At 44.4% G+C, this 22891-nt stretch overlaps 1 protein-coding gene across 3 annotated transcripts in view; it reads left to right on the top strand.

Moving 5' to 3' along the window:
* FHIP1A (FHF complex subunit HOOK interacting protein 1A) overlaps positions 1 to 22891 on the top strand; it is a 301594-nt gene that overhangs the window by 250068 nt on the left and 28635 nt on the right. For all 3 annotated transcript variants that reach the window (XM_061383995.1, XM_061383994.1, XM_061383993.1), the window contains 2 exons: positions 13146 to 13313; positions 19744 to 19823. In XM_061383995.1, the coding sequence (XP_061239979.1) occupies positions 13146 to 13313; positions 19744 to 19823 (248 nt within the window). The remainder of the gene's footprint in view (positions 1 to 13145; positions 13314 to 19743; positions 19824 to 22891) is intronic.

Raw genomic sequence — 22891 nt, 5'->3', positions numbered from 1 at the left:
TAGAATAAAGTCAGGTGTTGGTTATGCTGGAAGGTAAAATCACCAAGATGAAGATCCAGAACTGGCTCATGTCTCATGCCACGATACGGACTCAAAGAATCTCAGGTTTTAGAAACTGAGAAGATGGATCAGCTAGTTCAACACCATCATTTTACAGCTGAGAACATGAGAAAGATTGGGAAAGAAATATCCAGAGTCCACGAGCCTAATGTTTGTGAGAGGAACAGAGGATACGAAATTGATGATGTTTCAGTTCTTCAGCATTAGCGTATCCTCAGAAGGTTGACGTGGCGGCTTTATATTTACATTTTGGCGTCCTCTAAGTGTTCCAAAGTGCTTTTTATTATCTTGTAGAGCCTCCCTCCTTTATGTTCTTACCAAAATCTGTGGAGGAAGGCACTTTTCACAGAAGCTGTCACAGCATCTCATGGTTGACCTTTGTTGATAAACGTTAACTTCTGCCCGAGCTGATGCGGCAGGTCAGAGGCTCCAGGCTCTGTGTGCAGCCCCAGCAAGCTGGCATGCCCGGAGGTTGCTTGACTTGCCCAAGGCCCCCAGCTCCTAAGGGTCAACATGCATCTGTTTGGCATTCCACTGCAGTCCATTTTCAACTATGCTCTGATGCCTTTAAAAAAAAAAAATCTTAAATTATTATCTCTAGATTCTGAGAATTCCAGCTTAGAAGGAAATACATTTTTAATTTGCTGCTCAGCAAAGAGAAAGAACAGCTAACACAAGTACTTACCTACCCTGGGTAGAAGTTTAGGAACCAAACTTGGGGCAAAGACAGCCTGCTTTGCTGAATGCAGAGAGACAGTGCTGCCTGTTGCCAGGAAGGAGTTGAGACTGGAGGAGGATGGGTCACCTAGCCAGCTCTCTGCTCCTCCGAAGTCCCAGGCAGGTCTTCCCAGTGCAGATTCAGTATTTGTCTTATGTTGTAGGGGCTCCAAGACATCAGTGCTTGTATTTAACTATATAAAATGTCAAACAAAATAAGAACAATGTTTTGGCTATTTCTACCACTTTCTTTCCATTTAATTTTACATTAAAAATTATACTGTAGTGCTTATTCATTTGTTAGTGGACAGAAAATTTAACAGGGAAGTAAATATATATATTTTAAACAGTTTTGAATGCTGAGTCTTGTCACACTAATGAGCCACAAAATCAGTCTTTGCTTTGCTAAGTTGCTTCAGTCGTGTCTGACTCTGTGCGAGTCATCCCATAGATGGCAGCCCACCAGGCTCCCCCATCCCTGGATTCTCCAGGCAAGAACACTGGAGTGGGTTGCCATTTCCTTCTCCAGTGCATGAAAGTGAAAAGTGAAAGTGAAGTCGCTCAGTGGTGTCCGACTCTTAGCGATCCAATGGACTGCAGCCCACCAGGCTCCTCCATCCATAGGATATTCCAGGCACGAATACTGGAGTGGGGTGCCATTGCCTTCTCTGCAAAATCAGTCTGGTGGGTCACAAACAGCACTTCAAAACAGAATCAAAGAGAAAATATTGGAGTGCACTGTGTTTAGTAATGGTAAGTATCATATTGTTATAAATTCTTGTGATGTGCCATGGCTTTAAAAAGCTTCAGAAAGGACTGTCGTCGTGTTTTGGAGGATTACTCGCAGAACGGGCTATGCCATTAGTCTTGACGCCACGTTCTGCTCTGTCATGGGCTGCAGTAGTCGCAGTTGGTCTTCTAGGAAAATTCGTTTCTGTTCTGAGTGCCTGGTATACAGGAGGCACTGTTCTCAATGCTGTGGATGAGATCTCTCTAGCAGTTTACTTACCAAGCAAGTCATCTTATTTCCAGAGAAAACACTGGATCAGTTTGCATAGGGTTTAACTGTAACTAACAGAAAATGCCCTTTGATAATCTTGTCTCATCCCATCCACCAATTCTGTTTATACATCACTGGCCAAGGTATATACTGAGGTGCTTACATGCAAAGGAAGAAGGGAAATGTGGTTTTTAGCTCTAAAGTTAGGATTTGTTCCCAGGAAGAAAAGGAGACTGAGTACTGGGGGACATTTAGAAGTCCCCACTCTAAACCTCAGGGTTTCTTCCATGTTAACATTGACGGGCAGTGGGAAGTTCCAGTTACTGTAATTCTTGTAAAAGTGCTGGCTGGGCAGGGATAGGCTTGTGTGGGTTGTTGGCTGCACCAGGGATGCCCTGCTGGGCGGCAGAGAGGAGGATGAAGGGCGTCTCCTGCTTGACTCACAAGCACCGTGGTCTCGTGGGCAGAAGGCACTTTCTGCTCCGGTAGAGCTGTCTGCTTTCCAGGCTATGGCCCTGGGGGCTGTTCTGCCGGGTGACGCTGCAGGGTTGGAGGGTGGTTTACTGCTTCACAGACTTGCACTATACAGGCTGGTTTTTGGTTTGTTTTTTAATTTTTAATTTTATATTGGATTACAGCCTATTAGCAGTGTTGTGATAGTTTCAGGTGGACAACAGAAGGACTCAGCTACACGTATGCATGTATCCATTCTCCCCTAACCCCCGCTCCATCCAGGCTGTCATATGACACTGAGCAGAGTTCCCTGTGCTAGACAGTAGGCCCTTGGTTATCCATCTTATTTTTTGAAATAGTTGTATGTATCTGTGGCTGTGCTGAGTCTTTGTAGCCGTGTGGGTTTCTTCTCTCGCTGTGGCTGCTCTTGGTTGCGGTGTACAGGCTTCTGGTGGTGGGCTCCTCTGGGTGTGGAGCACAGGCTCTTGGATGCTCGGGCTTCAGCACTTGTGGTGCGTGGGCTCTGTAGTTGCAGCTCCTGGCTCTAGAGCACGGGCTCAGTGGTCGCAGTACATGGGCTTAATTGCTCCACGGCACGTGGGATCCTGCCCCACCAGGGACTGAACCCATGTCTCCTGCATCGGCAGGTGGATCTTTTACCACCGAGACACCAAGGAAGCCCTGGGTACTTATGTTAAACATAGCAGTGTGTACACGTTGATCCCAAACTCTCTGGTTCTGCCCCTTTTCCTTGGACAGCTCTTCTCCCCTAGATTTGCTGCTTTAAAAATTATAGAAGTTAGTAAGCAGCAAGGGTTTACTGCAGAGCACAGGGAATCATTCCCATTATTTTGTAATAATCCATATTGGACTATAATCTGCAAAAAAGTGAATCAATATACTAAAACGAGCACAATATTGTAAATCATCTATACTTCAAAAAAAAAACACAAAACTGTAGAAGTTGGGAGACCAACCTGTCTGTATTCACTGCCTTATACACGCCCACCCACCCCGTTTTGGAGTTTGAGCGGGTCCCAGGTACTGTGAAGCCTCCCCATCTCTGACCTCCCATAATTCTTCACGTCACTTCTGTCCTGCTGCAGGGGAAGAAAATTAGGGCTATAAATTAAGCTTTCGTTTAGTTTTTGATTTGAAAAGAAAAATTAGATTTCTTTCTTTTTCAACAAGTGCAGAAGGGACATAATGCAGAATCACAGGATTCTGCTCTTAAGCAGGATTCTGCTCTTAAGCGTCAGGATCATGGAAAGATAGGAAGGGTCCCACCCGCTCTACATGGAGAAACACAAAAAACAGCTCACACAAACTCCACCTTATCTAAGGCAGGCAGGTGGTATTCATCTTGGAAACAAAAGTAGAGAAGGCAGGGAGAATCTGGTCTGAAAGTTGGTGTTAATCTTTTATTCTTTCCCTGCATGCTCCTAAGAGATCATTAAAGATTTATCAGCAACAAATGCCCTGCAGGCTTTTCTTCAGGTAGTTGTAAGAAAACCAAAAAACAAAGAGAACGCAAAGGAAGCTTATAGCCTGCTTATTTCACGTTCTTGGTATAGTTTTCTCTTGCCCCACACTAACTTTTTAAAGCATTATGTATTTTATTCATTTCCTTATTCTAAAAGTGATTTAGTTAACCTGCTTGAGATAGTTAGGGATGTTGACTCAATGAACTTTTCCAGTAAATGCAGAAGATTATGTAATAGCATAGAAAATTGTAGGGGGCTTTCCCGGTGGCTCAGACGGTAAAGAATCCACCTGCAATGCAGGAGATTCGAGTTTGATCCCTGGGTCAGGAAGATCCCCTGGAGCAGCGCATGGCAACCCGCTCCAGTGTTGTTGCCTGGAGAATCCCATGGACAGAGGAACCTGGCAGGCTACAGTCCATAGAATCACAAAGAGTCGGGCACGACTGATCGACTGATCAACTGATCGACTAACACTGTCTAACATTTACATACTTAAAAGAAGTGAGCTTCTTTTAAGAGTCCCCCTCTCCGGTCTCTTTTATGACTGACTTGCATTTTAAGTGAGACAGAAAGAATAACTGACAGGCTGCCCCTCTGTGCCCCACCCTGTGGTTAGTGGGTACCTGGTGATGAACAAGTTTGGGATAACAGAGAAAACCGCCAGGAAGACTAGAATTACTGAATTTGTTGGAGGGAACACCTGTGTATTTTCTCGGTCTTGCATTGTATTGAGGTCTTCTCTAGTGGATAAGAAGCCAGGAGTGAAACCTGCCCTTTATCATCAGAACTTGTCTTTGTTACAGTTTTGGTGTCTAGGAAAACTGTCCATGTGTAAAATTCCACTCCCAAACAACACATGGAACCCAGCAATCAGACTCAGTGGGGATTGGGGTGACAGGCATTAGAGGCCACCACGTGACAGTTGTTCTCAAATAAAACTCCATTCTAAAGAAGCTGCCTGAAACCACCCTCTTAACCATTTCCCCTCCACCACTGGGTTTAATGTTTGCTCGTCAGAATTCAATAGTATTGTCTTGTTAATCAAGAAGAGTAATTAGGAGGAAGCCCAAGGAAGCGTTTCCTTTTTCCCAATGCATCACTTTTCTCAGTTGCCATAATCAAGAGCGTGGCATGAGTCAGGCTCTTTATTTCCTATGAAGTGTTCACCAAGAGTCGGACATGACTGAGTGACTTAGCACACACAGAAAAGGAAGATTGCCTCTGCGGGTCACATATTGTCAAATGAATCTAACTGCCTTGCTCATGAAGGCATCCCCAACATAGACTTTGAAAACCATATTTGTTTGTTTGTTTTATTAGTAACAGGGTACCTGATTTCCATCCTGACATGTTTATTGATTATCCTTTGGGTACCTGCTGGCGTACAAATTGTTTTGAGAATTCACACTATAGGTCAGACATAGTCATTTCTGCAGTAAGTTTGCAATCTTAAAAAATGGAAAAATGCATTAACAAGAGTGAGAAAGGGAATGGATTTAGTCTAGCAAAGAGGAAGCTGAGGGCTTTCATAAGAACTGCAGAACAGGAAGGGAAGTGGAGTTTGGGGGGACAGCATTTCCCCACCACCACTTAACCTGAGGGCAGTGAGTGTAAGGCACACTTTACATTACAGCAGGTGGAATTTTACTTCACCTTGAGGCATGCTTTCTTGATTGCAGAGACCTCCTGAGCTGTGCTGCCAAAGGAAGCTGTGCAATCCCTGTTTGGTTGTCTCTGGCTTTCCACCCTCAGACCTCCCTTCTTCTCTAAGCTTGCTCTTCAGGCTTCTGGCGGTCCTGTTAGCTTACCCTAGGCTTCTTCCAATAAGTATCTTTTCTGCTTAGGCCCACTCAGTTCCCCTGAGATGGTGTGGACTCAGAGAGCTGAAACAATATGCTGAGAATGGTCTTCAGTTATACACAGGTGCCCCAAAGCAGATTGGTGATGTTGTTTTTATAGTTCTTCATATTGCAACTAAGAAGAATCTTTCTGGAAGAATTAGTAAACAGAAAGGGATGGGTGAAATGATCTTCGGAATACTCTTCAGATCCTTGCTACTGAGATAAAACTTACTTTGCTTCAGAATTTCCTTGTTGTTTCTGACCACAGAGCTGCCATACTGTGAAATAACTTTCTTAGTGATACTTGGAGTATTTCAGCAATGAAATTCTATACTGGATATAGTTCAAATATAGTGGATCATATATTGAATTATACTCTGATAAGTTACATTATAATGAAGTAGGATTGTAGACATTATATACTCATAGAATAGGAAGGAAGGCTTTATAAATAATTTGCCGACTTCTCCAGGGAGAGGTTTATCATAGGCAAGGAGAAGCATCTTCTGTTTAATTAGTCAGTCAATTAATATTTAATTGATTTAATTAATTCATATATTTAATGTATTATAGATACATCAAGAAAATAATGGGGGAAGAGGCAGAGACTGGTTTTACTTTTAACTTCTTTTCCTTAAAATATGTTGCAGAAATCATTGTAGCCATCACTGTAATCTCTTTCCTCAGTTATTTTAGGAATGAATAGCCACACCTATTGACTTATGGCAGAGAGCAAAGAGGAACTAAAGAGCCTCTTGATGAAAATGAAAGAGGAGAGTGAAAAGTTGGGGGGTCAGGATGGGGAACACATGTACACCCATGGCTGATTCATGTCAATGTATGGCAAAAACCACTACAATATTATAAAGTAATTAGCCTCCAATTAAAATAAATAAATTAATTTTTTTTTAAAGTTGGCTTAAAACTCAACATTCAAAAAACTAAGATCATGGCATCCGGTCCCATCACTTCATGGCAAATAAATGGGGAAACACTGGAAACAGTGGGAGAATTTATTTTCTTTGGCTCCAAAATCACTGCAGATGGTGACTGCAGCCATGAAATTAAAAGACACTTGCTCCTTGGAAGAAAAGCTATGACCAACCTAGATAGCTTATTAAAAGCAGAAACATTACTTTACCAGTAAAGGTCCATCTAGTCAAAGCTATGGTTTTTCCAGTAGTCATGTATGGATGTGAGAGTTGGACTACAAAGAAAGCTGAGCACTGAAGAATTGATGCTTTTGAACTGTGGTGTTGGAGAAGACTCTTGAGTCCCTTGGACTGCAAGGAGATCCAACCAGTCCATCCTAAAGGAAATCATCCTGAATATTCACTGGAAGGACTGATGCTGAAGCTGAAGCTCCAATACTTTGGCCACCTGATGTGAAGAATTGACTAATTGGAAAAGACCCTGGTGCTGGGAAAGACTGAAGGCAGGAGGAGAAGGGGACAACAGAGGATGAGATGGTTGGATGGCATCACCAACGCTATGGACATGAGTTTGAGTAGGCTCTGGGAGTTGGTGAAGGACAGGGAAGCCTGACGTGCTGCAGCCCATGGGGTAGCAAAGAGTTGGACATGACTGAGCGGCTGAACTGAACTGAATTGACTTTGGATGTCACCTCCTCTCACATCCCCGCCTGCCTCTGCTGGTGGGGTAGAGGCAGTGAGTGCCTGGAGGCCAAGGAGCAGGAGGGGCCAGGAGGGAAGGAGCCTGAATCTTCAGTGCAGCCTTTTTGCAGACTGGGAATAATTGAATGTTTTCGGTCCTGAATTTTTGGCTGAAACAGTGGCGCCGCTCCCTGAGAACCAGGATGTCTGTGTCTCCGCTCCTGTTCCTGAGTGTTGCTCGTGCTCCGTGTCCTGGGAGGGAAGGAGAAGGCTGGGAAGAGTCCAGCTGCAGCGGCGGCTGCCCTGGGGCGGACACGCCCTGCCTGTCCCTCGGTGGCTCTCCCTCTGGCAGCAGCAGCCTGTGTTCCCTGGGAAAACCCCTTCGTGTCTGTTTCACGCTATCCAGCCTCATCTTTGCTTCCCCGTACTGATTTCAGTGGTCCAGGGGCCCCTGGTCTCCTTGTTTCCTGCCCCTGGGTGGAGCCACTGGGGCTGAGGCCTCATGGAGGACCCAGAAGAACCTTGCTGGGCTAGTTATCTCCTCTACACCAAACGGGACGCCAAAGAAGGGTGCCTTTTAACGTGGAGAGGGTGCAGCAGTAGCCTGATCCCGCTGCCCACCACCTGCCTGGGCAACAGAAGGTAGTAACCATCTGTTTGTCCCAGTGTGACCAGATCTCATACAAAACACAGCTAGCAGGCGGGGATGTATCGTTCAGGACACACATAAACCTGCCATTCCAGGGAGGATTCTGGTGCTAATTTAGATGCGAATGGAATTGCCCGGCTAGAGCTGATCACGGAAAGGTCGGGGTGTCTATATGCTCAGTGTCCTTCCCGCGCTGTGCATGTAGCTGATGCGCTGCCGCGATTGTGGGCATGAGGTTGGGCTGGGTTCTAGCTTCACTTTGGGGAGAGCTTTGACTTTGCCCAAGTGGAAAGTGTCAATTCCTCCCTTACCTCTCATCCCCTTTTTCAAAGAAAACAAATTCTTTATTTTGTCCATTTCTGAGAAACGACATTTTAATTAAAATGCAGACGCACTGTTGGAGCTCTCAGGCTAAGGTAAAAAGGAGTGGACTGACAGTAAATTCAGTTGCCCCCCTGCCCACAGAACCGACCTTAGCTCTCCATGCAGTTCACCGAGATCCAGGCCTTGCTGGGAGATAGCCTGGAGCGCAGGGCGCTGGTGGGGAAAGGCTGTGAATTGGTTGGGTTTTTGCACTGCTACTTTAGTGTTTTTTTCAAATGTTGTAACTATTAATTTAATGCACAGCCAGAAACTTATTTTCTACATTTCTGTTTATGCATTTTCTTAATTGAATGTAACGAGACATATACATGCAAAATGTATTACATATAGTTGGAACCAAATATTTATATAAAAGTTTGGCAAAACAGGACTTATTTTTACTACATGCAGTCTATTCCAGTACTTTCTGTTTGAACCTGGTCTAACCATGAGTGGACCAAGGCATTGATTGTTTTACCTACTTTGGGTCTCAAACTGTGGTTTGACAGACATGTTTAAGCAGTTGGTGAAGGGCACTTGGCGTGAAGGACAACTCAGGTAGGGGCCAGTGGAGGTGGAAAGGGTGGTGAAGAGGTTTCAAAAAACAGACTAAACTGGACTGCATAGCAGGAAAAATAAGTACCTGTGTCAGGGTCTCATTCTAGAACTTGGGCTGAGAAGTAGGCATGTGAAAGTGCCTAGGCAAATATCCTGTTTGGGTTCATGGTTGTACCTTCTTGTAAAGGATAATTATTTGTCTGTAGGACCTGAGTTTTCCTTAAGTCATTGCAGCCATTGTGGTCTGCCTTTAGTAAGAAAGAGCATTCCCAAGCTTTATTATTGTGTATTATATGGCAGAACCTCATTTACGCTTTCTGCTGGAATTTCTATGTAAATTTGTAGCTGCAGTTCTTTATAGAACAAGGTCAGTAAATACTGACACACAACCGTGAGGCAGAAAGGTCCTCCTTACATCAGCACCGACTGTCCTTCACGACTGGCCCACGAGGAGGCGGCTGCTTTCTCGTTTGGCTGGTCCTTGCTCTTTGGGGCATTGGCAGAACCTGAATTTTACAGTGCGCACAGCCCAGCCGCCCGCCCCTGGTGGCTCATCATTAGCTTTCAAGTGATCACGCTTAGGCTCTGGTCTCATCCTCCTTTAAGGAGGTTTCCTATTTGGAGGATTAGAGGAAGTTTCTGAGAAGTCAAGATAATGGGGCGGGAGAAGATTTTCTAGGATAAAAGGCTTCTAAGGGCTCTGAGAATGTGGAGGAGGAAAGAGGGGGAAAGAGAAGGGAACCAGATTTTCTTGGTTTGGGTATTCATTTAAGGTGAGGATGACCTCGATTCATAAAGACTTTGCAACCCGATGCTTAATAGAGTTGGGCTTTAATATTTATAGCACGTTATGTAAATGCTGCCCCTCCAAGTGCTTCCTTAAATCCTCTTAGCTTATAAATGACAGCTTGGATTTCTAAAAAAAAAAAACACAGAAATCTTTTCATTTATCCGGTTTAAGAGTAGTAAACAATAGATGCTTAATGCCCGCCTTTCATGCCAGGTCCCAAACACTGAGACTTAGATGCTCAAGAGTTTATCGCTGTGCTTTGGAGCTGATTACAGCCATGCATAACTAAAGAGGGGAAAAGCTGGCGCTACACTGTTGCTGCAAAGGCAGCTCCTGGACTTGCGTGTAGCATGTCAGCTCAGCAGTGCTCCACAGGTAAGTTGAAAACACAGAAACTACACACGTGGTTCCTTTGGAATGATTGTTGTTGTCATTTAGTCGCTTGGTCGTGTCCAACTTTTTTGTGATCCCATGGGCTGTAGTCCGCCAGGCTCCTCTGTCCCTGGGATTTCCCAGGCAAGAATACTCAAGTTGCCATTTCCTTCCCCAGAGGATCTCCCTACCCAGGAATCGATTAATGCTACTTCTTTTTTCTTCTAGTAATCAAGATTGTTAGGGAATTCAAATTTTGTGTTAATGATTTTAGGTTAAATTTTTACTCTAGGGAGATTGCAGTCATGCAATGGGGGTGACCTAATGGAACTATGTGTTTGGTGGTGGTGTCAGTCCTTTCCCCTTAATTGTTCTGGGTGACATCAGTTATTCTGTAATTTTTATTTTAAAAAAAATCCCCACTCACTGGGGCCTTCAGATCTCATGCAGAGAAGAGGGAAGAATTAAAAATCTTAAGCTCAGCTTTGGCAAATGTAAATTGCCAGGTCCTTGGAGGCTGTCATTTGCTCAGGAAATGTTTATTAAGTACCGTCTGTGCGCAGGGCTCTTTCCATTGCCCTGCGGTAATAAAGAAAAAGATGCAGCTTGCGTCCCAGGACAGCATTGTAAGTGCTGTGAGCCTGGGGCTAGAGAATGCAGGAGAACACAGGGATAGAAGCTGTTTGTTCAGAAGCAGGGCAGCCCACGAGGAGGACTCTTCTTCAAATAATTTGTCTGCCAAGTGGTTGGTGCTTACCTGTTTCCTGTGCTTTATTTGGACGCAGAGAGCTTTTACATCTGGTCAGATGACACAGGGGTGTGTTGGGTGAGGAGTCATAAGATTGACACTGAGTGGGGAATGGAAGGGCCGCACGCAGCGCTCAGGCCACTTGGGGTACTGTCAGTGGGCTCTGAGAGTGCATTCAGATGTACTGTAGGGGCCTGGCCGGACGCAGCACTCAGGCCACTCGGGGTACTGTCAGTGGGCTCTGAGAGTGCATTCAGCTGTACTGCAGGGGCCTTGCTTACAATAAAGAAAACAGACAGAACTGATTTGGTAATATCTGTGTGGACTCAGACGCTTACTCCTTGGAAGGAAAGTTATGACCAACCTAGATAGCATATTCAAAAGCAGAGACATTACTTTGCCAACAAAGGTCCATCTAGTCAAGGCTATGGTTTTTCCTGTGGTCATGTATGGATGTGAGAGTTGGACTGTGAAGAAGGCTGAGCGCCGAAGAATTGATGCTTTTGAACTGTGGTGTTGGAGGAGACTCTTGAGAGTCCCTTGGACTGCAAGGAGATCCAACCAGTCCATTCTGAAGGAGATCAGCCCTGGGATTGCTTTGGAAGGAATGATGCTAAAGCTGAAACTCCAGTCCTTTGGCCACCTCATGCGAAGAGTTGACTCATTGGAAAAGACTCTGATGCTGGGAGGGATTGGGGGCAGGAGGAGAAGGGACGACAGAGGATGAGATGGCTGGATGGCATCACTGACTCGATGGACCTGAGTCTGGGTGAACTCCAGGAGTTGGTGATGGACAGGGAGGCCTGGCGTGCTGCGATTCATGGGGTCACAAAGAGTCGGACTCGACTGAGTGACTGAACTGAACTGAACTGAACTGATATGGACTCATCTATCTAGCACATCCCTAAGAATCAAGAAATTCATAAAAGTAATTCAAGCCTTTCTGTGCAGATGCATCCTTGCGAGAGCTGTCCACACTTACATAGCAGGTCTAAAGATCTGGTTTCTAAACTGAGTTGTGGATTTTGAAGGCAGAAAAGGAGAAGAGGAAAGCATTTTTAAAGGAATGGCCCAGTAACAGTATGATAAAATGACAGCTAACACTTTTAAAGTGAGGAGAAAAGAAGATCGACTACTGGAAAAGAAAAGATGTGATCACTCAAAATTTATCACCATCTGTTTCTTTTAGCATCAAGTGTGTTTGACTCATGGCAGGGGAGATATCTAAGCTTTCTAGGGTATAAGGCTGAAATCTGAAATTTTGAACCGTTTCCCTGGTAATTCTCATGCAACCTTGTTTGAGTCTTTTTGTATTACAAACAGTATGGCAGTTGATGGCCCCTGTTCTGCCTTTAGGTCTTCCCAGGTGGCTCAGTGGTAAAGAATCTGCCTGCCAGTGCCTGCAATTGCAGGAGACATGGGTTTAATCCCCTCAAGAAGGAAATGACAACCCACTGCAGTATTCTTGCCTGGAAAATCCCACGGACAGAGGACCCTGGCGGGCTACAGTCTATAGGGTCGAAAAGAGTCGGACATGACTTAGCACAATTCTGCCTTTAGGAAGACAAAGCAATGTATACTCACTCTTAAAATATTCCCAGTCAAAATGTTTAAAATAGAAATTTGTTGCTTTAAGCATCAAATCCTCAGTTCTTTGAAAAACTTGACTCTTTAGAGGAGTCTGTTTCCTGAAAGATTGATGTTTTACTGCATGGGAAAATCACAGCACATAGAAAATAGTAATCTGTATTATTTAAAAAGTCACAGTTACTTTATAAGCAGTAAACTCTTACAGCAGTTTATAAATAATACTTTATGTATATTATTCAGTTATAAAATTCTGACTTGCAACTTGCCTGAAACGTATCTGAACTTCTGCAGCGTTTTGTTCCTGCACCTGTCATTTGCTATTTATTATATTTAGTGTGCTAGATCATAAATAGAACCCATCTTCCTGGACAGGAAATGTGTGGTTTCTAGCTTCTTGTTCATAAGAAATCCCAATAAAGGTTTATTGAATGACTAGTAAGGGAACAAGTTATACTGAGCTTTCTAATTAATCCTTTTTATGGACCATGAACATACTTTCTATTATCTTTTCCCTCTTTGTGATTACACACTAAAATCTTGATGGTATTTGAACTGCATCTGGTGTATCAAGGTTGTCAGAACACTTGAATTGCTTCTTTCTGCCTTTGCTTTTCCCTTACTGAATTAAAAGGTGGAATCAGCATGAGATTTTGAGGAATGTGAATAGGTTAGGGGCTTCAAATGAAGCTCTGAAGTGTGCTCTCGTGGCAGGCGTGTTCTTGCCTTGATGGGGTCACCGCGGTGAGGCTGGGGGCCGTTGGAGAGGCACGGATCGCAGCATCGGGGGAGGCGGCAGGCGTGTTCTTGCCTTGATGGGGTCACCGCGGTGAGGCTGGGGGCCGTTGGAGAGGCACGGATCGCAGCATCGGGGGAGGCTCACCTGCGTTCACTCTGTCGTTGGGCCCAGGTGACTGTGGAGGAGGTCATGACCACCACCGCCTACCTGGACCTTTTTCTGCGCAGCATCTCCGAGCCAGCACTGCTCGAGACCTTCCTCCGCTTTATCCTGTTGCACCAGCACGAGAATGTCCACATCTTGGATACACTCACGAGCCGAATCAACACCCCATTCCGGGTAAGGAGAGCCCCAGTGGAAGGGAAGTTATGACTCAGGACACAGTTCAGGAGAGTTTGTTTTGGGGATAAAACTGTGAATATTCTCTTCTTTTTATTTACCCTCCTTTTATTTTCCTTTCAGCCTTTACTTTTCTGTTTTGGAAGAGATGAGCTAGATTGTTTTGCTGCCTGGAGCCCTTCTGTCTGGGAGGTGGAAGTTACTGCCTTTTCTAGACAGTTTTCTCAGTTTGTCTGGGTTGACACTTTCTTGCGCAGAACCAGCAGAATGTGCTTCCGAGGAGACAAGGAACAGGGGATGGGGCTGAAGCTCAAGTAAAGCCAAAGAGCTGAAGTCTGTCAAGTCTGGGTATTAGAGATCATATTTCTGTCCATAAGTGGTTTGAAATGCAAGTCTGGGCACGTGTGAATTTAGGTAGTCATTCTTTGTTTGGTGCTCTGATTAACTTTGAAAATCCTCTCATACCTTTAGTGTAATCCTTTGCAGCCCTCTCCCCATAGGCTGCCTCTGTTTAATTGCAATTATTATTTTAAAAGCAAAGGTATATTGGAAGAAAATGAAAACACTAGTTTGCAAAGATCCATATATCCTAATGGTTATATATAAGCAGCATTATTGTAAGGCGCAGCGGCTGCGCTTTGCTGGAGCACCAAGGTAAGAGAAACCCAAGTAAGACAGTAGGTGTTGCAAGAGGGCATCAGAGGGCAAGCACACTGAAACCATACTCACAGAAAACTAGTCAGTCTAATCACACTAGGACCACAGCCTTGTCCAACTCAATGAAACTAAGCCATGCCCGTGAGGCCACCCAAGACGGGCAGGTCATGGTGGAGAGGGCTGACAGAATGTCCACTGGAGAAGGGAATGGCAAACTACTTCAGTATTCTTGCCTTGAGAACCCCATGAACAGTATGAAAAGGCAAAATGATAGGATACTGAAAGAGAAACTCCCCAGGTCAGTAGGTGCCCAATATGCTACTGGAGATCAGCAGAGAAATAACTCCAGAAAGAATGAAGGGATGGAGCCAAAGCAAAAACAATACCCAGCTATGGATGTGACTGGTGATAGAAGCAAGGTCTGATGCTGTAAAGAGCAATATTGCATAGGAACCTGGAATGTCAGGTCCACGAATCAAGGCAAATTGGAAGTGGTCAAACAAGAGATGGCAAGAGTGAATGTCGACATTCTAGGAATCAGCGAACTGAAATAGACTGGAATGGGTGAATTTAACTCAGATGACCATTATATCTACTACTGCGGGCAGGAATCCCTCAGAAGAAATGGAGTAGCCATCATATCATGGTCAACAAAAGAGTCCGAAATGCAGTACTTAGATGCAATCTCAAAAACGACAGAATGATCTCTGTTCGTTTCCAAGGCAAACCATTCAATATCACAGTAATCCAAGTCTATGCCCTAACCAGTAACGCTGAAGAAGCTGAAGTTGAATGGTTCTATGAAGACCTACAAGACCTTTTAGAACTAACACCCAAAAAAGATGTCCTTTTCATGATAGGGGACTGGAATGCAAAAGTAGGAAGTCAAGAAACACCTGGAGTAACAGGCAAATTTGGCCTTGGAATACGGAATGAAGCAGGGCAAAGACTAATAGAGTTTTGCCAAGAAAATGCACTGGTCATAACAAACACCCTCTTCCAACAGCACAAGAGAAGACTCTACACATGGACATCACCAGATGGTCAACACCGAAATCAGATTGATTATATTCTTTGCAGCCATAGATGGAGAAGCTCGATACAGTCAGCAAAAACAAGACCAGGAGCTGACTGTGGCTCAGACCATGAACTCCTTATTGCCAAATTCAGACTGAAATTGAAGAAAGGAGGGAAAACCACTAGACCATTCAGGTATGACCTAAATTGAATCCCTTATGATTATACAGTGAAAGTGAGAAATAGATTTAAGGGCCTAGATCTGATAGATAGAGTGCCTGATAAACTATGGAATGAGGTCCATGACATTGTACAGGAGACAGGGATAAAGACCATCCCCATGGAAAAGAAATGCAAAAAAGCAAAATGGCTGTCTGGGGAGGCCTTACAAATAGCTGTGGAAAGAAGAGAAGCAAAAAGCAAAGGAGAAAGGAAAGATATAAGCATCTGAATGCAGAGTTCCAAAGAATAGCAAGAAGAGATAAGAAAACCTTTCTCAGCAATCAGTGCAAAGAAATAGAGGAAAACAACAGAATGGGAAAGACTAGAGATCTCTTCAAGAAAATTAGAGATACCAGGGGGACATTTCATGCAAAGATGGGCTCGATAAAGGACAGAAATAGTATGGACCTAACAGAAGCAGAAGATATTAAGAAGAGGTGGCAAGAATACACAGAAGAACTGTACAAAAAAGAACTTCACGACCCAGATAATCACAATGGTGTGATCACTCACCTAGAGCCAGATATCCTGGAATGTGAAGTCAAGCGGGCCTTAGAAAGCATCACTATGAACAAAGCTAGTGGAGGTGATGGAATTCCAGTTGAGCTATTTCAAATCCTGAAGGATGATGCTGTGAAAGTGCTGCACTCAATATGCCAGCAAATTTGGAAAACTCAGCAGTGGCCACAGGACTGGAAAAGGTCAGTTTTCATTCCAATCCCAAAGAATGGCAATGCCAAAGAATGCTCAAACTACTGCACAATTGCACTCTACTGCACAATTGCACTCATCTCACACGCTAGTAAAGTACTGCTCAAAATTCTGCAAGCCAAGCTTCAGCAATATGTGAACCATGAACTTCCAGATGTTCAAGCTGGTTTTAGAAAAGGCAGAGGAACCAGGGATCAAATTGCCAACATCCTCTGGATCATGGAAAAAGCAAGAGAGTTCCAGAAAAACATCTATTCCTGCTTTATTGACTATGCCAAAGCCTTTGACTGTGTGGATCACAATAAACTGTAGAAAATTCTTAGAGAGATGGGAATACCAGACCACCTGATCTGCCTCTTGAGAAATCTGTATGCAGGTCAGGAAGCAACAGTTAGAACTGGACATGGAACAACAGACTGGTTCCAAATAGGAAAAGGAGTACACCAAGGCTGTATATTATCATCCTGCTTATTTAACTTCTATGCAGAGTACATCATGAGAAACGCTGGGCTGGAAGAAACACAAGCTGGAATCAAGATTGCCAGGAGAAATATCAATAACCTCAGATATGCAGATGACACCACCCTTATGGCAGAAAGTGAAGAGGAACTAAAAAGCCTCTTGATGAAAGTGAAAGTGGAGAGTGAAAAATTTGGCTTACAGCTCAACATTCAGAAAACGAAGATCATGGCATCTGGTCCCATCACTTCATGGGAAATAGATGGGGAAACAGTGGAAACAGTGTCAGACTTTATTTTTTTGGGCTCCAAAATCACTGCAGATGGTGACTGCAGCCATGAAATTAAAAGACACTTACTCCTTGGAAGGAAAGTTATGACCAACCTAGATAGCATATTCAAAAGCAGAGACGTTAGTTTGCCAACAAAGGTTCGTCTAGTCAAGGCTATGGTTTTTCCTGTGGTCATGTATGGATGTGAGAGTTGGACTGTGAAGAAGGCTGAACGCTGAAGAATTGATGGTTTTGAACTGTGGTGTTGGAGAAGACTCTTGAGAGTCCCTTGGTCTGCAAGGAGATCCAACCAGTCCATTCTGAAGGAGATCAGCCCTGGGTGTTCTTTGGAAGGAATGATGCTAAAGCTGAAACTCCAGTACTTTGGCCACCTCATGCGAAGAGTTGACTCATTGGAAAAGACTCTGATGCTGTGAGGGATTGGGGGCAGGAGGAGAAGGGGACGACAGAGGATGAGATGGCTGGATGGCATCACTGACTCGATGGACGTGAGTCTGGGTGAACTCCGGGAGTTGGTGATGGACAGGGAGGCCTGGCGTGCAGTGATTCATGGGGTCTCGAAGAGTCGGACACGACTGAGCGACTGAACTGAACTGAACTGAAGCAACATTATTTGCAATTTGCAAAGTGTCCAAGTTGTGGAAGCAACCAAACTGTCCATCAACAAATGAATGGATAAAGAATATGTGGTGGGACTTCCCTGGTGGTCCAGTGGCTAAGAATCTGCCTTCCAGTGCAGGGGACACAGGTTCAACCCCTGATTCAGGAAGATTCTACATGCACAGGACAACTAATTCCGTGCCTCACAACTGGTGAACCCTCGGCACTCTAGAGCCTGTGCTCTGCAACAGGAGAAACCTGTGCCTGGAGCTAGAGAGTAACCCCAAGTAGAGAAAGCCCTTGGATGACACTGATACCTAGTGCAGCCAAAAGAAGGAAAAAAAATAGAAAAAAAAAAAAGGGAATGAAATTTTGCCATTTGCAAGAACTTGGATGGACTTGGAGGGCTTTATGCTAAATGAAGTAAGTCAGACAGAGAAACACATGCTGTATAATACCGCTTATATGTAGAATTTAGAAAATACAACAAACTAGTAAGTAAAACAGCCAAGAAGCTGACTCACAGCTATAGATAACGAATGTGGTTACCAGTGGTGAGCTGGAACGCGTAGGGGGGAAAAGGGATATTATGAAATCATGTGTGAAACTTTCGAAAACTGTAAAGCACCATAGAATTTAAAGAATTTTTCATTCAATAAAAACAAATCAAAAGCTTCAAATAAAGTTGGGTTTTTTAAAAGATTGACAAAATTGACAAACTTTTAGCTAGACTACTAAGGAAGAAAGTAAGAAGAGTCAAATTAATAAAATCCAGGATGAAAGAAGGGATATTACTATTGACCTTACAGAACTAAAAAGGATTATGAGGGATACTGTGAACAACTATGTGCCAAAAGATTGGATACTTTAGATGAAACAGGCAAGTTCTAGAAAGATACAGTCTTCTGGGACTGATTCAAGAAGAAATCGAAAATGTATAAACAAGTAAGAACTCTTGTGTTTCAAAGAACACCATTAAGAAACTGCAAAGACAGCTGACACAGTAGGAAGAAATCTGTGCAAGTCATGTCTCTGATAAGATACTTGTATGTAGAATTACAAACTCCTGGGACTCAATAATAAAAAGACAGATACAGGGTGCTGAGCACCTTGACAGTGATTTGCCCAGGTTACTATGGTGACATATAGAAAGGACTCAGAATGGGGAAAGGAGATGCTGAGGGGTAATCCTGGCAGAAAGAGAAGATTTCCTAGGAAAGGTGGTGCCTAGGGTCAGTCTTAGAGAATAAGGAGGCTTTATCCTGCGGAAGAGACAGAGGAAGGCATTCCAGGCAGAAGAACGGGATGTGCAGAGGCATGGAGTGAGTGGAATGAAGTACGTTGCTTCTGCCCAACTGTAAGGGGTGGCCTGAGTCCAAGATGTTTTGGGGCACACCAAGTACAGTTCTTTCTCTGCAGCACTGTTACGAATTTCATTAACCAAGTTGTAAACTGGTCCTGCCTAGAAGATGGACTAGCGCTTATTCTCCTGTAGAAACAGTAAGAGCCTCAATTACTTATGTGGCTGGATAGAACAATAAATGCTTACTTCCCAAAGGACACAGTGATTTTAGAATGTACCTTTGGGAACCTTCTCTGTTGGGCTCTTTATCCTTCCTTTTTGGAAATTAGAGATGGCAAGAATTCTTTTTCTTTTTTTTTTTAATGATAAAAGTATTTAATGAAATACTTCAGGAAAGTATATCATCACTCCTCAGCACTATGGGAAATGGAACTCAGGAAAATCTTTGCCCCAAAGCCAAGAAACAAATCAAAAGGAGTTGAGGTTTGGGGCTGGGGACTCTAGGTAGAGAGTTGGCCGGGGTATATGCAATTTTCTTTTAGCCCTATCTTGTAAAAAATCAATGTCATATTTGAAAATAACTAGAAGGGTCTTCTCTGGCACTCCAGTGATTAAGACTCTGGGCTCCCAATGCTGGGGATCCAGGATTTGATCCCTGGGGGTCAGGGAACTAGATCCCACATGTTGCAACTAAGACTCTGCATGCCACAATTATTAATACAAGCTCCTGCATGCCATAACAAAGACTCCTCACAGCCAAATAAATAAACAAAATATTTAAAAAAGAAAATAGGAAAACAAATGACATAAGTAGATCGTGTGTGTGCGTGTGTGTGTGTGTGTGTGTGTGTGTGTGTGTGTGTGTGTTGGGGAGTTGTAGGGGGCATGTTTATCTGGATCTTACATGAGCATAGGCATTTTGTAGGAGAGTAATTCTGCATAGTGGCATAATCCCAGGGATAGATTGTCGAATCAAATCCTACAGGAGAACTGGTGGTCTGAATATACATTTTCTCTGGCAGCAGCATCTTTAAAAAAAAAAAAAAAAATTAAAACTACTTAAAAAATGAAGGCCATTTTATTTTGTCATTCTGAATTATTTACCGTCTTTGGGGGTTACAGAGGTCCCTTCAGTGTCTGAAACAGAACGTGTGTTTGTTGCTTCCCAGCTTTGTGTGGTGTCCCTGGCATTATTTAGAACTCTCATCGGTTTACATTGTGAAGATGTGATGTTACAACTAATTCTAAGGTGAGTTGCCACCTTTTGTCTCCTTTAAAGAACAACCTACACTATTGCTGTTTATTTTCCTTTGATAGTATGAGCTAAGTAAGGGCCATGCTTCTAAGAAAGAAAATAATCAAGAAAATCAGCTTAACTTCTGCATTATTGCCCAAGGTTAAAAGTATTTAGCGGGGCAAAGGCATTATATTATACATGTGCTCCTGGAAAAAATAAATAGAACGTTTGGAAACTTTCAGAAGTGTTATGAAAGCTCTTCTGGTCTGTAACTGGATGTCTTTCTCCCAAAGTACATTTTTAGGAGACTCATGTTATTGAGAACAACTTTTCTCAATATGAAATGCTGTTGGTGTATAGAAATTATTCTATGACTTTTGCTTTAGTAATGGTATGGCTACAGTGCTCACTGCCTGGCTTGCAAGTATTTTTCAATTAAATTCGGTAAATATTTAATGAGTACTTCCTGTGTATAGTTCAGAAGGGCGTGGGTGGAGGGGCGAACTGAAAAGGGCATCCGTATACACAGGGCGGAGAAGGTCTGTCCTTCAGATGTCCAGGTGGGAACGGTGTCATGAATGGGCTGGGGTCTGGAGATGGGTGTCCGGAGTCAAAGTGGACTGCCAGCAAGACGACATCAGTTTGGTCATTGGGCAGGAGACTCAGGGACGCCGAATCCTGCCTCATCCCAGCCTGTCCTCTCAGGGTCGCTGAGAGGAGCATCTGCTTTTGTGAAGGAAGAGAGTTGACGAGGGCCTGTGCTCCCGCACTCCCCTCCGTGGTCTGGCCGCAGTAAGGAAAGAGTCGACTAGCTCGCTGGGTGCCTGCTCCACCCCCACCATCTGTAGACCCTGCTGCTGACCCCTCCTGGGACAGAGGGTGCTGAGAGCAAGACAAGAGGGAGGAGACCTGGGCTGCCCCTGGTCCCACTGCAGTTTAGACATGGTGTGAGCAGGATTACTGAGGAGCTGGCGTTCCAACAGGTGTCTGGCCCTGGAGAAGTTTCAGGGCATGGCCAAGTGTGGTTCTGGGAACAGCAGCAGAGACGTCATCCAGGAACTCATGAAAACACACATCCTTGGCCGTCTTCTCCCAGACAAGCTGAATCAGGAACTGGTGGTGGGTGGGGCCTGGCAAGCAGTGTTTTGTTTAGCTCCGGGGGATTCTGATGCCAGGCTGAGTTTGAGAACTACTGGTTTGAGGAAGGTGCAGTATAGATGTGTCACCCTGTAAAAGGGAGCGATAGAAGCACCACAGGGGGAGTCAGCGGGCAGCCTGGTGATGGAGGCCTTGCAGAGTCACTGTTTTATAGGAGAACATCGCCTATTAATTTTGGGCTTCCGGAGGGTTTCGATCAGGCCATCAGTAACTGATCTTAGGGCCTTAGCAAAGAACGAATCTGCTCATAAGTACATACCCTGGGTCGTTCAGGGTATGACTCATTCGTTTTCTGTCCTAAAAGGGTTATGTCCGCTTCTCATCAGGTCTCTCCTGATGTGACAGTGCATTAGTGGCGCCTGGATGAAAGCCGTCAGAGCAGCTTGTTAAAGCCTGTTTGTTTGGTGTCAGAGCCAAAGTTCGCTTCCAACAAGGGTAAATCCTGGTTATATTTAAACGTTAGATCCTTGAATTTTGCTTCTTTGACAGCAGGGAAAGCAGCTGTCCTCTGCAGTGGAAGCCTGGCCCCATGTCCCAGCCCTGGTCACCGGGGGAGGCTGAGCCAGGGGGGCAGACGCTTCTGCCCAGTGGCGTTGTCTACTCCCAGGGTGGTGCTTGTGGTAAAAACTGTCCTCAGAGGTCGTATTTGTCAAAGCTTCTTTTGAGAGCCAGCTCTGTGCCTTATGAAGGTGAAAGAATCAGCTCGTGATTGAAACACACGTCGAGGTCAGTGCTTGGCATTTCCATGGTGAGTAAGGGCCTGTTGTTGCCCAGGAAAGTGCATGGTTGCAGGTGCTGAATGGAGTCATGGAGAAAGCGCTGGGTGTAGCCTCTGATCCACCCCACTCCAGTACTCTTGCCTGGAAAATCCCATGGACAGAGGAGCCTGGTAGGCTCCAGTCCATGGGGTCGCTAAGAGTCAGACACGACTGAGCGACATCACTTTCACTTTTCACTTTCATGCATTGGAGAAGGAAATGGCAACCCACTCCAGTGTTCTTACCTGGAGAATCCCAGGGACGGGGGAGCCTGGTGGGCTGCTGTCTATGGGGTCGCACAGAGTCGGACACGACTGAAGCAACGCAGCAGCAGCAGCCTCTGATCTCAGTGCTCCTAGCCTGAGTTTCTTCTTTGTTTCCTTATTGAGGAGGATGATGAGAATGTAATAGTAGATGCCCTTTATTTACTACTTTCTGTATTTCTGATTCTGCCACATTGCCTGGGGAATCTGAGAAGAACGAGTTGGGGACAGATGTAGAGGTCAGCACGCGGTAGACACGCAGGAAACCTCTGCTTCCTATCGTTGTCACCTGAATGGCTGATCCACCTCCCACCCCCCATACCCATTTAACAAGTACTTTTTCTGTTTTTTTTAAACTTTTTATTTTGTATTAGAGTATAGCTGATTAACAATGTTGTGATAATTTCAGGCAGAACAAGTATTTTTAATGGTAGTCAAATACACTCAACATTCAAAACACTAAGATCGTGGCATCCGGTCCCATCACTTCTTGGCAGATAGATGGGGAAACAATGGAAACAGTGAGAGACTTGATTTTCTGGGGCTCCAAAATCACTGCAGATGGTGACTGTAGCCATGAAATTAAAAGACTCTTGCTCCTTGGAAGAAAAGCTATGAAAGCAAAGACATTACTTTGCCAATAAAGGTCCGTCTAGTCAAAGCTATGGTTTTTCCAGTGGTCATGTATGGATGTGAGAGTTGGACTATAAAGAAAGCTGAGTGCTGAAGAATTGATGCTTTTGAACTGTGGTGTTGGAGAAGCCTCTTGAGAGTCCCTTGGATGCAAGGAGATCCAACCAGTCCATCCTAAAGGAGATCAGTCCTGGGTGTTCATTGGAAGGACTGATGCTGAAGCTGAAGCTCCAATACTTTTGCCACCTGATGCCAAGAATTGACTCAT

Source organism: Bos javanicus, chromosome 17, assembly GCF_032452875.1.
Source record: "Bos javanicus breed banteng chromosome 17, ARS-OSU_banteng_1.0, whole genome shotgun sequence".
NCBI lineage: Eukaryota > Metazoa > Chordata > Mammalia > Artiodactyla > Bovidae > Bos > Bos javanicus.
Note: the sequence above shows the minus strand (reverse complement) of the source record. Positions and strands in the feature narration are given on the sequence as shown.